The 13,627-nt window shown below is 38.3% G+C and overlaps 2 protein-coding genes across 2 annotated transcripts in view; both read left to right on the top strand.

Annotated features, from left to right (window-relative positions):
• The first annotated feature begins 408 nt into the window (after positions 1-408).
• SULT4A1 (sulfotransferase family 4A, member 1) lies at positions 409-12,626 on the top strand. Its single transcript, XM_009879781.1, has 7 exons — positions 409-415; positions 817-947; positions 2,302-2,382; positions 2,493-2,619; positions 5,980-6,074; positions 7,540-7,678; positions 12,138-12,626. Exons 1-7 carry the CDS (start codon positions 409-411, stop codon positions 12,248-12,250), a joined length of 693 nt encoding a protein of 230 aa, XP_009878083.1. The 3' UTR covers positions 12,251-12,626.
• The window catches only part of EFCAB6 (EF-hand calcium binding domain 6), a 130,806-nt gene continuing 129,672 nt past the window's right edge, over positions 12,494-13,627 (top strand). Inside the window, 1 exon segment of the mRNA XM_009879780.1 lies at positions 12,494-12,513. Coding sequence (XP_009878082.1) covers positions 12,494-12,513 — 20 coding nt within the window.

The following is a 13,627-nucleotide window of genomic DNA, read 5'->3' as shown; positions in this document are numbered from 1 at the left end:
TCTCCTTATTCTGTTCCTCCATCTCACCAAAAGCCCGTGCCTTTCTCTTCAAAAGCCTCTGTCAAATATCTCTGAACTTCTGTTTGCCTGTTTTGAGGGTTTCCTACCTGCCTGAAGGTAAAGTCGTTGCAAATAGTTTCTCTGTTCAAACTTCTATTTGGAATACCTATTAATTTTCCAAAGTGCAGTCATTACGGCTATAATATCTAATGGTTGCTTTGTAAATGTCCTTGGACTGGAGAGAGATACGTAATTGGGGCCTCTAAAGCTTATGACTAACTCGCTATGCATTGATGCGTTCAGTGGTTTATCCAGTCCACAACGTGGAGGTATAAATAGACTCTGAAATCATTGCATAACAGTGAATTGCCTACAATTTAGCATAGAGGACACTGGCAGTCTCCCAGTATGGCCGGTAATACATTTTGTGAACTTGGATGATCTCTGTCTGCCTAATTTTTTTCGTTTCTAAAATGGAAATAGTAGTATTTGCCTAGCTAGCATTCACAGTGGAAAAACGTTTTTTTTCAGTGCTTTCCAATTCACACATGAAATAATTGGGAGACAGAAACATATTTAAATTATCACTGAAGAAAAATCTCAGGTCTTTTACGTGAAAGGAGATCTTTATGTGTTTAAAATACAACTAAGGGAGCAGGCATACTATGTTAAAACACTAGTTACGGACTTAGTTCACAGCAGACTGTTAAGGACAAAAGTTACCATTATTTCTATGTCTAGGTCTCCCTTCATATGCTTCTGTTTAGATAAGAACTGTAATGCAATCTGTTCTCTTTCATTGTTTGGTTTATGCAGGCACAGGCTTGCTACAGGAAGTGGTATATCTAGTGAGTCAGGGAGCTGATCCAGATGAGATTGGACTAATGAATATAGATGAACAACTTCCAGTCCTAGAGTACCCTCAGCCTGGTCTGGACATCATCAAGGTACAATTTATTGCAAAGAAAGTCTTTCAGCATTTGGGTATATCTTTTCTCGGTTCCATATTTATCACTTCATTTCACCCCGTGTCTTTGTCCTTTTCATCACTGGACTTGCTCAGTTTGTTGGAATGATTCAGCGTATTATTAGATTATTTTAAAATTGCTTTTATTAAGCCTTATTACACTCTCTTTAATGCTTTAGGAGATGTTTCTCCATGTCCTAAATATCTTGGCAATGGGTTTCCTGAATAAAATTTCTAGGCCTCCCTTGGTTATGTAAACAGAAGCTGCCCAGTTGAGGAAAATTCGCTTTGATCCCTTCCCTGACTTTGCAACAGGGGAACTACAAATACAGAGATCTATGGATCTGTAGACCCACTACTCTGCATTTATACATCTACATCCTTAGAGACCCAGGATCTGTGGATCTACAGACTCTGTAGGTGTAGTGTGAGGAGTTTGGAATATTCTGCATGAAATGACTTCCACGCTATTAAGAATCACTCAGAGACTAGTGGCATGGCATGTAAGTGCGGTCTTATCATTACTGTAAGTACTTCTGATATAGGCATATCTTGGAATGATAAGGCAAAAGACAGGGCTACATCCCAGAACATCTCAGCCTACTTTAGGCTGAGAGTATTTAGAGGTCAGAGGTTGCTTTTCTTTTCATCTGTGTGATGCCTAGTGCAATGAAACCTCAGTGCTACTTTGATGCAAATAAGCAGTGGCAACAGTGAGAAGTTTAGTTTGAGATTACATATTGTTATCTATACTATGCTAGCAACTTGATCCAATATGGATTTATGCAGTTTTTAACTACTGGAAGATAATTTATGTCGTAAGATGATTTTGTCTCAAATTATAGAAAAATACTCTGTTTGAAAGATGTTCACACACTCAGATAAACCTTCAGATTGTCTGGGCCTAATTCTGATGATAAAATAAATTGCAAAAGTAAAATTTTGAAGTGAAAAAGTTAGGGGTAGGGTTTTCAGACCTTCTAATCTTTTCCGGGGAATTTCAGTGGAAGCATTATTGCGAAAACAGTTAGTTTGCTACTAAGAATCTTCAACTATGACACTTTTCTTGAGAAGGTCCTACAAATGGAAGTACTTTGAAAACAGAAGCGTGGGGGTGGGAAGCTCACAACAAAACCCCAACACATTATGCAGCCTTTTGATATTTAAAAAACAGATGTAACTCTCTAGCCTAACTTCTAGTCCCAGACCCCTATTAATTTAAGAAGTGAATGTGACTCAGTACAGTAAAGGACTTCAAGTATGACAGTTCAGGACAGCTCAGGATGTGCCAAAAACGAATGCGCAATAAGAAATGTGTGTCTGCTTTATTGTAGGAACTGACATCTCCTCGCCTTATAAAAAGCCACCTACCATATCGGTTTTTGCCTTCAGACCTCCATAATGGCAATTCAAAGGTAAAACTGAAACGAAATCATGTTTGTTTAAGTGCTTTGGGAAACTAGGGCTGGGGGAAAGCTTTCAATAAGATGATTTTTTTTTTTTTTTTTTTCCCCTCCCATCATAGGTAATATACATGGCTCGCAACCCCAAAGACCTGGTGGTGTCTTATTACCAGTTTCACCGCTCCCTAAGGACCATGAGCTACAGAGGAACATTTCAGGAGTTCTGCAGAAGGTTTATGAATGACAAGTGTAAGGAGCTGTTCTCTCTGCACACGCTGTTACACATTTATTTTCATCTCTGCATTCCTTCTGCAAGTACAGAAATGAACTGGATAAAGGTGCATTTGTTTTGCATATACAGCAAGGAGGTTGCTACAGAGTGCTGCATGGATTTAGATTTGTCCATGCAAACCATGGCCATGTGCTGTAAATAATTACCTTACAATATTTGACCCCATGGGCTCAGCGTTTTCCACTTAGCTCAGGCAAAACTCTGGTCTACTTTTTTAAAATTTAGTTTATGAGGTACCAGGTACCTTGTGAAAAGTGGTGAACATTCCCAGCATCGTTTGATTTCAGTTGTACCTCACTGTTAGCTACTTCACAAAAGTCTCTCTGGTCCTCAAGGGTTTTTCTTCTGCTAATTCTTTAATATTTTTAGTTCATCCCAAAACTCAAGGTTTATCCCTTGCAAGATACCAGTTAATGCAGAAAAAGCTCCGGTTTGCATGAGATTGATCTGGAGTACATCTGTAAGTTGGAAGTGAGCCCCTGTAAGGCAGCAGTTGCGGGCTGCTGCTGTCTGAAAAATACACCTCTATAATGAGAATATACAATAACCTGCTTTACAGCAACTCACCAGCTGCTTACCCAGTAACTCCTTTGAGCGAGGGCTGTTTCATGACACACACACCCACTGTGTTCCCACTCAGGCTGCCCTGCCTTAAGTAGCCTTGTTGCACTAGCTCAGTAAACTTACAGGGAGGACAAACCCTATGTTCTCACATAACTGGCTGGCACTAGGCCTTTTGCCAATGGATTGCCACACTTTCTAGCTAGGAAGAGAAAAATTTTTACTGCCTTCTCTTTCTCTACAAAATGTCTCAAATTATAGAAAAATACTCTCTACAAAATCTCTACAAAATCTTCTCTGTGATACCTTAATATGACGCTAAGAGTTCACCACATACCTTGTGGTCTGAAAGCAGGATCTCCTCTAGATACAGTGCAGCAGACTTTCCTTCAACCTGGAATTCGGAGGAGTTGATGCTAAAGGAGCTGTATAATACTAAAGGGAAGAAAAAAGTAAAAGCCTACCAGAGGAGGTTATTTAACAGGCCTTAAAAACATTTGCTACTTTCTCCTGCAAGTTTGTGCAGGCAGGGTAAAGGCTCTCCTTCCATTCCAATCCGCCTTTGGCTTTTTCTTTTGCATTCCCTGATGTTTGTCTGTAGCCCGTGATCAGGAACTCCTAGACTGGAGACATATGAAAGACATGATAGAAGGTCTTCTAAGATAGGAGGAAGGTTCTGTACTCTTTTTCATATAGATATCCCAAGCGTTATTTATATCTTCATCTTGTAGCAGCTAGCGGATTTATCACAACCTTCCAGAGTCAGTAAAACATCACAGTATGTTCTGTGTCCATAATTGTGCAAATGGAGTGTTTTGTAATACAGTAAATTTAGCATTTAGCTAGATGTTTGCATCTCATGGAAGCAATGCAGCAGTAAAAAAACTTTCATGAGAAATCAAAGTACTGCTAGAGGGAAAAGCACTGAGCCCAAATGATGCAGTCCCGCTCTTTTTACCACTCCTTATACCTGACTATCTTGAAACAAATTCAGTGCATGTTAGCTATATTGTTTGAAAGCATACAGTTGGATAGGGATTGGTCCTGAATGTTCTAATTCTTTGGCATTATCCTCTAAAGCTTGAGGGAGTTTCTTACAACAAGCATAGGTAAACTCTAATAACATAATCTTAATTCTTGCCCTGTGCTATTAAGAGCAGCTAGGAACGCTTTTTGCTTGACTGATGCGTTAGCTTCCTGTGTGAATTTCTTTAGGGGTGTATGGAATGGGAAGAACAAAAACGGAATTTTTCCAATACCTTTATAAAAACTGAAAATGAGTCAGTGGATTAAAATAATTTTCTTATGAAACTGATCTCTTTGTCTGTTAAAAATGTTCCAGTTACCAAAATTAAACAATTCCTTTGAAATGGAAAAGGTGGCTTCAAATTACAAAACTAAAAAGTTTGATAGTTTTCCATAGCTGCTTTGCTGTAAAGGTAAAATTGACCAAAAAATATTGGGAAAGAAAGTGAAAAACTGCTCACCATATTTGCTTAACTCCTGCCTTAATTATCTGAAATACTTTGGGGGAATTTATCACTGGTAACAAAGAAATACACAGGATTTATTTCTTTGTGTTGTGTTTCTGGTAATATTGGCAGCAAAAGACATTCTCTAGATAATAAATACCAGTGCCTGCACCTCTACTAGACACACATAAATTGACTGAGATCAGTGCAATTGTGGACTTTATCAGAGAAGTAGGAAAAAAGGAGGAAAGTTTTGGGGGAAGGGTTAAGGCTTCTAGTAACCACTGCCTCGGCAGTGCTGGGAGCACAAGCCTTCTCAGCATAAGCACCTCAGCTTTTCTTCAAGCTCTAAACCCCACATAGCGGATATGGGGAACTGAAGACAAGCTGCTGGTGGCATGCAGGAGATAGGAGGCATAAGCTTTTCATCACTGGCAACCCCGCATGCTGGGTCTGCTCAGATACTGTGATATATGGGAAGTACCCCATCACATCCCTCTAAGTTTTCAGGAGCACTCGACAGCTCATGGGCATCTGGTTGTAGTCTGGATTTATTGTGTAATTGAGAAAACTTATCAAAATACAACTGAAACTGTTCTGGCGTATCTACAGAAGTTGTGTGAAAGTGTTCAGAAAATAACAATAGAAGAGACTAGGTCCTAGATTTTACCAAGGGGCAAAAAATGTAATGATAAATAGAATATTCTGTCAGTACATCCTATGGTTTTGGGAATAACTATGAAGCATTTTTTTAGGTCTGTTTCCTCACTACTTAATTGAGAAAGGACAATGGTTGTTAGCAATTCATTGTCTGTAATAGAGGATGCTGTATGGAACTTCCCACGAATGCTGTATCTAGCTTCTAACTGAAGGAAGCTGCAGTGTGATATGTTAATTGCAGGAATTCACACAGGTTGGAGCCATTGGAAATTTGCCCTCTGCAAAGCTATCTGTGCAATTTTTATTTTGGCTCAATTTCCATTCAATAGTCAGGTATCATTAATACTGAGCTCCAAGAGGTCCATCATGAAATATGGTGGCATTTTCAGTTGAACATTTTATCTTTACGGTAAGTTAGTTCTTTTGAATGTTCCAAACTGATAGGAAAACTTTTAATTAAGTTCCTTCTGTGCATGGCAATGGGTCAAAACCAGCTGCTGTTCTCCTGGGGCTACGAACCACTCTGGTTAATTTATTTTTCTCTTTTTTTTTTTTTTCCTTTTTGAAAAGGGCTTAATAACAATAGTGTTCATTTTCCTTATGCCAATCATAATGTCTTTGTAGTAGGATATGGTTCGTGGTTTGAACATGTGCAAGAGTTTTGGGAACATCACATGGATGCCAATGTACTTTTTCTCAAGTATGAAGATATGCATAAGGTAGGTTAGATGTAGCAAAAAGGTATTTTAATTACGTTTGGTATCATAGTGTTTAAAATACATACAGTAAAAAATTTGCTGCTTATGTCTGTATTTGGGCTCCCTGATGTCTGATACCATTTTTAAAACGCTGGCATTCAATAGCTTCTATGGACATCGGCAGTTTCATAAATGTAGTGATTTACTCGGGAATCTGCCTGCATCTGTAGGCACTAAACTACTCGCGGAGAAGGCAGAGATGTGAACTGTTCAGTGCTTGCTACACTCAGCCCTGGGCATGCATTTAAAAGAAACGTCTTGCAGTGTGTGCTGTATCAATGAGAAAAAAAAGTATATCATCAGTGTTTTCCCCTATATATTTGGCATTAATTCTGATTATTTGGTTGTTCTTATAGTCTTCTGTGAAACAATGTTGAAAACAATTAAGGATGATAGTGTAGCATAAGGTGAACATAATTATTGGGTCCTTACAGTAAGCTGGCTAATAAATCCACTTCATTTTTAATCATAATTTTAGTGGAAATACTACATAGAAGATTAGTTTCCATTTCCTATTGCAATAATATATTTTTGAGAATTAATGAAAATACTTAAAAATGTTTATTTGACTGGAAAACTAATGCAAACAAGAAAAAAAACAGCTCCTATCTCTAAACCTACAAAACGGCAGAATCAGGGTAGGGCTCATTAAAGCTGAGTAAATTATAATTTCAGCTTTACTGAGTCGTCTGGTGGAGTGGGACGCTAAAAGAAGATGTAATACAACCAGAATAATTAAAAAATTTTAGTAGAAATTATTTCAAACCCATGGTTTTGAATAATGATCTATTCCTAGCTGTGCTCACTGATGGATGCTGCTGAAAGCTGGTGGCATCGCATTATCTTTCTGTTTCCTGATAAACATTGCTATTTTGTCCTTGCAACTCCAGAAGTCTGACTCATGCTGAGGAGCCCTGGAGTTCTGGATATATAAATTAATGACTGCTTATTCTCAGAGGCCACCTCACTAGATTCTTTCCATCTACACGAATACAGTCCCAGAAGCTAACAATGAAGGAAGGGCTATTCTACCATTTGTAGTCATTTATGTTACCAGGATTAAAATCAAAGTAACTTAATTCTTCCAAAATACACTGGTATTCCAAAGTGATCAGTTAAGGGTGTGGTGTTGTCTGAAGTGGGAAGCATCACAATTACTTTGCAGTTCCCCGTTCTAATATTTGAATAGGTGAGCTTACATGACCATGTTCTCTGCCAGCCTGACTTACCCTAATTACTTGGAATGTGTTTATTTTCATCAAATTGGAAGGTGACAAAATTTTAAGACAGTGGTGTTTCTACAACTTCTGCATTTGTATTTTTCACACTCATCAGGATATAAGTTATTTGGAAATATTTAAACTCATTTTAAAAAGGTCATTTAAAATCTTGTAAAATAAACTACTTTTTAAATGCTCTCTTACAGGACCTAGCAACAATGGTTGAGCAACTGGTGAGGTTCTTAGGAGTTTCTTACGACAAAGCACAATTGGAATCCATGGTGGAACACTGCCATCAACTCATTGATCAGTGCTGTAATGCAGAAGCACTTCCCGTTGGCAGGGGTATGTTTAAAACCCACAGTAACACTCTTATTGTGGAAGCTGCAAGAAGCAACTGACAACTTCATAACCTCCAGGATGTGTTAAAATGTTGGAAAAATATTGCTGTGTGAATGATGGGAGGTAACTGACTTAGTGCAATTTGGGGGTTTGTTTGTTTTGAAGTAAAGTTAGGTAGAAGTGACTAAAAAGGATGGAAACATCCAAGATCAACAATGTATGTTCAACATTGTAAAAACCACTTCATTGGAGAATCTTTGGCTTAGGTCTAGACCTGAGCTATTCGTGCTGAGAAGAGTGCACTGCTCCTTCTGACCTTTGGCATGTCAAAGCCCACACAATTTCATGCAGTTTGTCCTGGCCTAAGCCCTATATTAGATTTTCTAGAATAGCAGATAATTCTAACTTGAAGGCAAGTTTTCCTTGTGAGCTTTTTCTTTTCATGGTCTACCTCAACTGTTTAAAATGTGTTTAGCTTCTAGGTGTTTATTCTGGTGAGGTTTTTCTCTAGTGCCCTTTAAATTGCTGATACATCTGTCCTTTGATAACGTCAAGAAATCAAGTCCTTTTTCAGTCTTCCTTCTGATAAGCATAAAAGAGTGACCTCAGTAAGTCTCCCTCAAATTATTTTCTGTAGGCTGCTTTACAGCACTTAACAGTTCTTTTTAAAAATAAGGCTGTAAGATCAAGATGGAAAATTCCTATGTCGGCCTCACAAATGCCTTACCCTGACATAAAATACTTTATCCACTGATTTAATCCAGTTATAACTGGAACTTTCTCTCCCCATCTCCCTTGTTTGTCCATCCATGGCCACATTAGCATTTTTTGCTGCAGCATCATACTTGAAGCATGTGTCGTTTATCATGACCACAAAGGCTTTTCAGAGAACTAATTTGCAGGTTCTTGTCCCTTACTCAGGGAGCATGACCTGAATACTTTCTTCTCAGGTTTCTGTCTAGGAGCCCTCTCAGCCAACGTTCTTGTTATCTGCAGATTTTATCAGCTGTAATTTTTATAATTATTTTCAAATAATCCTTCTTGACTGCTAATTTTGAGTTAGCCAGTTGTTTATTCATTTATCATGCATTTTATTGACATTATATAGTTCTATTAAAAAGACCTAAAATCACACACCTTACAAAAGTCTATTGTATCTTTGAATTCACCTTTGGTCGGTTGAACTGCAGTCTTACCAACACTCAGTCAGGTTGGTTTGAGAGCAAGTTTGCTTTGCCATGAAAGCAGGTTCACTGGTATTCTATACCACTTGCGTCTGTCTTGGCAGAGCCTTGTGCCAGTTTTCCATTACTCAGCTCAGACTATTGTCAGAGTAACTGACGCAGGATAACTTGTCCTGTTTGTATGTTGGCACAAACATTTCAGAATGTCAAACTTGGAAAAAAGCTATTGCTCACACCTCCTGGCTTTTATCTGTGACTTGGCACACCTGGTATGGAAAGACTCTTAGTATGTTATGTAGGGGCTATATGCTCCATTTATTACAGTAGGACCTGGAAACCAGATTCCTGTGGGCAGTTCTCTGTCATAACTGTGATATGGCACCTTTTTTTGCCCCGGTTCACTTATCGTAAACGATGACTTCCTGAAATAAATATATCAAGTTTGCTGGCTTGAGGTAAATTTGTCTTCACACAAAGGAGTTTGTAGTTTCACTGAAAGACTGAATATATTCCCTATAGTTTCTGGTAGAGTCTCCACTGAATGGTGTGTTTTCCTGCTCTTAGTTACCTTGCTTTCAGCTCCAATCCTACCCTCCCCTTGCTACTTCAAACTGAAAATTCAGCATGTAATACAACCTGTATCTTGTGTGAAAACAACAGACCATCTCATTTGCAGTAGGATTTTATGGTGCAGTGCCTAACTGCTTGCCAACCCACTTCTCTGCTGTGAAGACAAGATCACAAAATAATAAGTCTGGTAAGGCATCCTGAGGGCCTTGGATAAAGTGTCAGTGCAAGATTTTACAAGCATCAGAGCTGCGTTCTGCTCCATTGGTGTGCATGTAACACAAAACCCTAGGCTTGTTCCAAACCTCCATGATCTGGAGATGCGTGGAGCAGCAGCACTGCCACGTGCTATGCACAGCCCAAAGCCCCACTGCTTATCCAGTGAAAACCAGAAAGGCAGTTGTGAAAGAAAGGTGAGGTTGTGATACACGAGAAGAGAGAACAGAGCTGCTGGTGCGACCTTCCACAGGCAGAAAGGTCAACTGCTGTCTCTGCTGGCCAGATCATCTCCATCCAGATAAACAGGGTGATGCCCACTTTTGCTGCATGCACCATTCTGTATGTGGTGTTGGTGTTCCTTGTTCTGTACGGAGCCTGCAAACCCCCCGTCAAGGGTCAGTGTATCGTCTACAAAGCTTTCAAAAACAAGCCTCCATTTTGTAATAGAGAAGGAAGGCAGCTACAGCAGTTAATGTAGTATTTTGTCATTTGTTCACTGTGTGCTTTTTATTAAAAATATCCTTATTTTGAATTTCTTTTGTTTGCTGTCTCTGGCTTTTACAATATTTTGTTACTTCAGAATGCAGCTTCATTAGCAGTGCTTTATTCCTTCTCTGTTCGTTTCTGTGACAAAGAATGGTGGCAATAACATGACAGCTTATTGTAATTTGTTTCAAATATTTTTAATTTGTCAGTTACATTTACTTTCTTCTTTTGCTTTATTTTAGTTCTTCATTTTTTTTTTCTTTTAGCACATTGATCTTTACTCTGAAGATAACCCTGAGCTGCTGTGAAAGCAGAACAATGATTAGATATGTTACTTATCTTTGACTCTTATCACATCATAATTTACACAGTTGCATGATTCAAATCATAAACCAGGTGGGTGACTATTTGACAAGCTATCGATTCGTACAGTAAAAAAAATAAATAAATGTTACAAAAAATCCACTGCCTATGTCCTTTATAAAACTTGTCATTTGTCCATACATGTTATTAGGCAGAGGAAGAAAAGGTTTTATTATTGTTATTGAAAGGGAAATACAGGCTTTTATGTTTTATGCTGTACTTCATGCAATTGTAGTTGCCAGAGCAAAATTGAAATCAGTATCAGATGTTTATGATTGCAAGTGTTTTCTTAACGTGTTTTTTTTGGTACAGGAGAAATTTGGTGAAAACAATAAGTGATGCCTTTTCAGTCAGTTTCAGGTTCTTTTGATCCTGAAAAAAACAAACAAGAACACTATCATGCCTCCAGGAGTTAGAGGAAAATCCTGATTTCATAAAACGGCCCTTGCCACACATGCTCCACCATCATGTTAATATGTAATTTGTAGATGTTTCAGACAGTTTTGTCTTTGGACTCAATTATAGAGTTGCTGCATAAAAGCAATAGTAATTAAATTAAATGGGTATTCTTCTTATGCATCAAATGCATAATTAAGCTCCCTGCATGTAGTTTTGTTCTTGCTGTTATGATTAAACTCTCTGGTAGCACAGTCCCAATTCTCCTTTCATTTATTCCAGTTGAACAAGCCTGGATTTTGTCTGTCTTTATATCCAACATAAATGAGAAGAGAATTGGGCCTCTCAGTCTGGTTACTCCATGGGGCTTATTCACCAACAACTTACCCTGGTTGATGTTGGGTTAGATGAATTTTGGACTGCAGTGAAACAGTGGCCGCAGCTTTGACTGGTGGTTTCAGCAGCGTCATCAGGTTATGTTACTAGTTGGGTTCAGTAGAGTAGAAGAATACTCCATACAAGGAAAAAGTGTTCAGTGTCCATATTGCATCCACCAAAAGCTTCCTATTCCTCATATACAAAACTAAAATTTAAATGGCACAAACTGGGTGGATGGCACTTGTTCTCTTCTATAGATATAATCTAGGCACACAGATTTAACAAATAATTCTCTCCGTTTTGAAAAACATAAATTAATCATTGAACTTGCCTTTAAACATAAAATAATAGAAATGAGTAATTATAATCTTACATCTCAATAATCAGAATTCAGTAATCGGTTTTAGTACTCTGCATTCCGTGTACCTTTTGGATAGTTCTCTAACCAGTGTACACTGAAGGTACAGTAATTTTGAAATGTATTATTGTTAGCTGTTGGAATTATTAAACAGCCATAGTTTGCCCTGAAACCAGAAATCCACTTTTAAATGACTACCCAACCCAAAATCTGTATTAATTTCTGATTATGGCTAGAGCAAAAGCTCGCACAAATCTGAATTCTTCCTGTATAATTCTCAGCTGGCGCAGATGACAAGGTGTATGGTACTTACTTTAAGGCTTTGCGAGGGTTGTAGCAGGGGGAATTGGGTAAGACAATAAACAGCCTTAGGTCTCATTGAGCTTTCAATGAAAGCTAAGAGTGATTAGCACCTCACAGATGATACTTGGTGCCCTGCACAATTAGACTGTAGATATTTGGTGTCCTGTTATGTCTGCTCTCTGACTGTGTTCCTTCTCTTGTGTTTCAGGACGAGTTGGGCTATGGAAAGACATCTTCACTGTTTCAATGAATGAGAAATTTGATTTAGTTTATAAACAGAAGATGGGAAAATGTGACCTCACATTTGATTTTTATTTATAAAAATGCATGCATATGATATCCAAATATAGCTAGAAGTGCTTTATGCATTCATTTATTACCTGCTGGACAAACTACTGTAGCTATTATGTGTAATGAGATTTAAAGAAAGAAAAACAATCTAAGTAAACCATATCAGATACAATTATCTTTGATCCTAAACAGCTGTTTATCTTCTAGTATTTTAATCTTTTGTCCACATGCAAGAACTTCCTAGACAATACTAGAATATTCAGCTGTTACGGAATGTATTATATACGTATAAGGTATGTATCATATATGCAACTAGAATGTACACCTTTTCAGCCCCACATTGATTATTTAATGTGTTTTATAAAAGCTTTTCACTAGAACCTAAAATAGACGTCCGTAAACCAAATAAAAAATTATTTCAGAGGGAAACAAGGAGCAGGCCAAAACTGTATGCTAGAATGATCTCAGGGGTTAATCGTCACATTTATTTTTATAGCAGGTATATCAAGTATAAATAAATCCCATTCCAAAATAGTAACTGATCAAAGTGGGGTTCACATTAGGTTCTGCACACCCTTACCTGTATAATTTGAGTAGGTTCTGTGCACTGGCATACTCTGCAAGACAGGCCTTGTTACGAAATATAGCTGCGATTGTCGCTCTAATCCCCAAACCCACCCATGCTTTCGTGGTTGACAGCACACAGCTGTTTTCCTGATGGATGAAGTTCAGCTCCATGCCGGAGGTCAGCAAACAGAAGTTTCTTATGCCCCCAGCTCTAATCCAGTCCCTCAAAATGGGGCTTAAAAGCAAGGTATCTAGTGCAGGGGCTTTTGTGAGGAATCCTATCACTTTCCTGTGTAGATGTAAGTTTCGCCCATTAGATACAGTAAGAGAAGATCTGGTACGGGATATCCTCTAGTTTCACTAAAGTTAAGGGCACTTAGCACTGTTTATGGTTTGTGCTACTGGACTCCATCAGACTTAAGTGGAAGATGAATATACATGCCAGTGTAAGCAGGCAGAGGAAACAGCAGCACTGAAGGATGAGTGTTTAAAAATATGCCACCAGGTGGGAGTATTGCACAAACATTCATGCAGAATACAGTTTCAGTAACTGTTAGCCATGGCTGGTCTGGATTATAATCAGGATTCAAGTTTATTTCTGTGTCTTTTTTTATTCTCTATGACAGGTACACAAACAGCCTGAAGCAGGCTACTATCACTATAAACGTCTCCAGAATTATTTTATTGTTCTGTTAGCTAATGACATCTATGCTTTTTAGGTTCTCAGCTGCAGGAGGCCCATTTTTGCTAGTCAAATATTCAGGCTCACCAAAAGCCGTGAGGAAGGACTAGCAGATTTTTAGTGTTTCAGTTCTGTTGGGAAACAAACTGTCGGTTCAG

Source organism: Charadrius vociferus, unplaced genomic scaffold (genome assembly GCF_000708025.1).
Source record: "Charadrius vociferus isolate BGI_N301 unplaced genomic scaffold, ASM70802v2 scaffold90, whole genome shotgun sequence".
In the NCBI taxonomy this organism is placed as follows: Eukaryota; Metazoa; Chordata; class Aves; order Charadriiformes; family Charadriidae; genus Charadrius; species Charadrius vociferus.
This window is presented reverse-complemented; position numbering and strand designations above follow the sequence as displayed.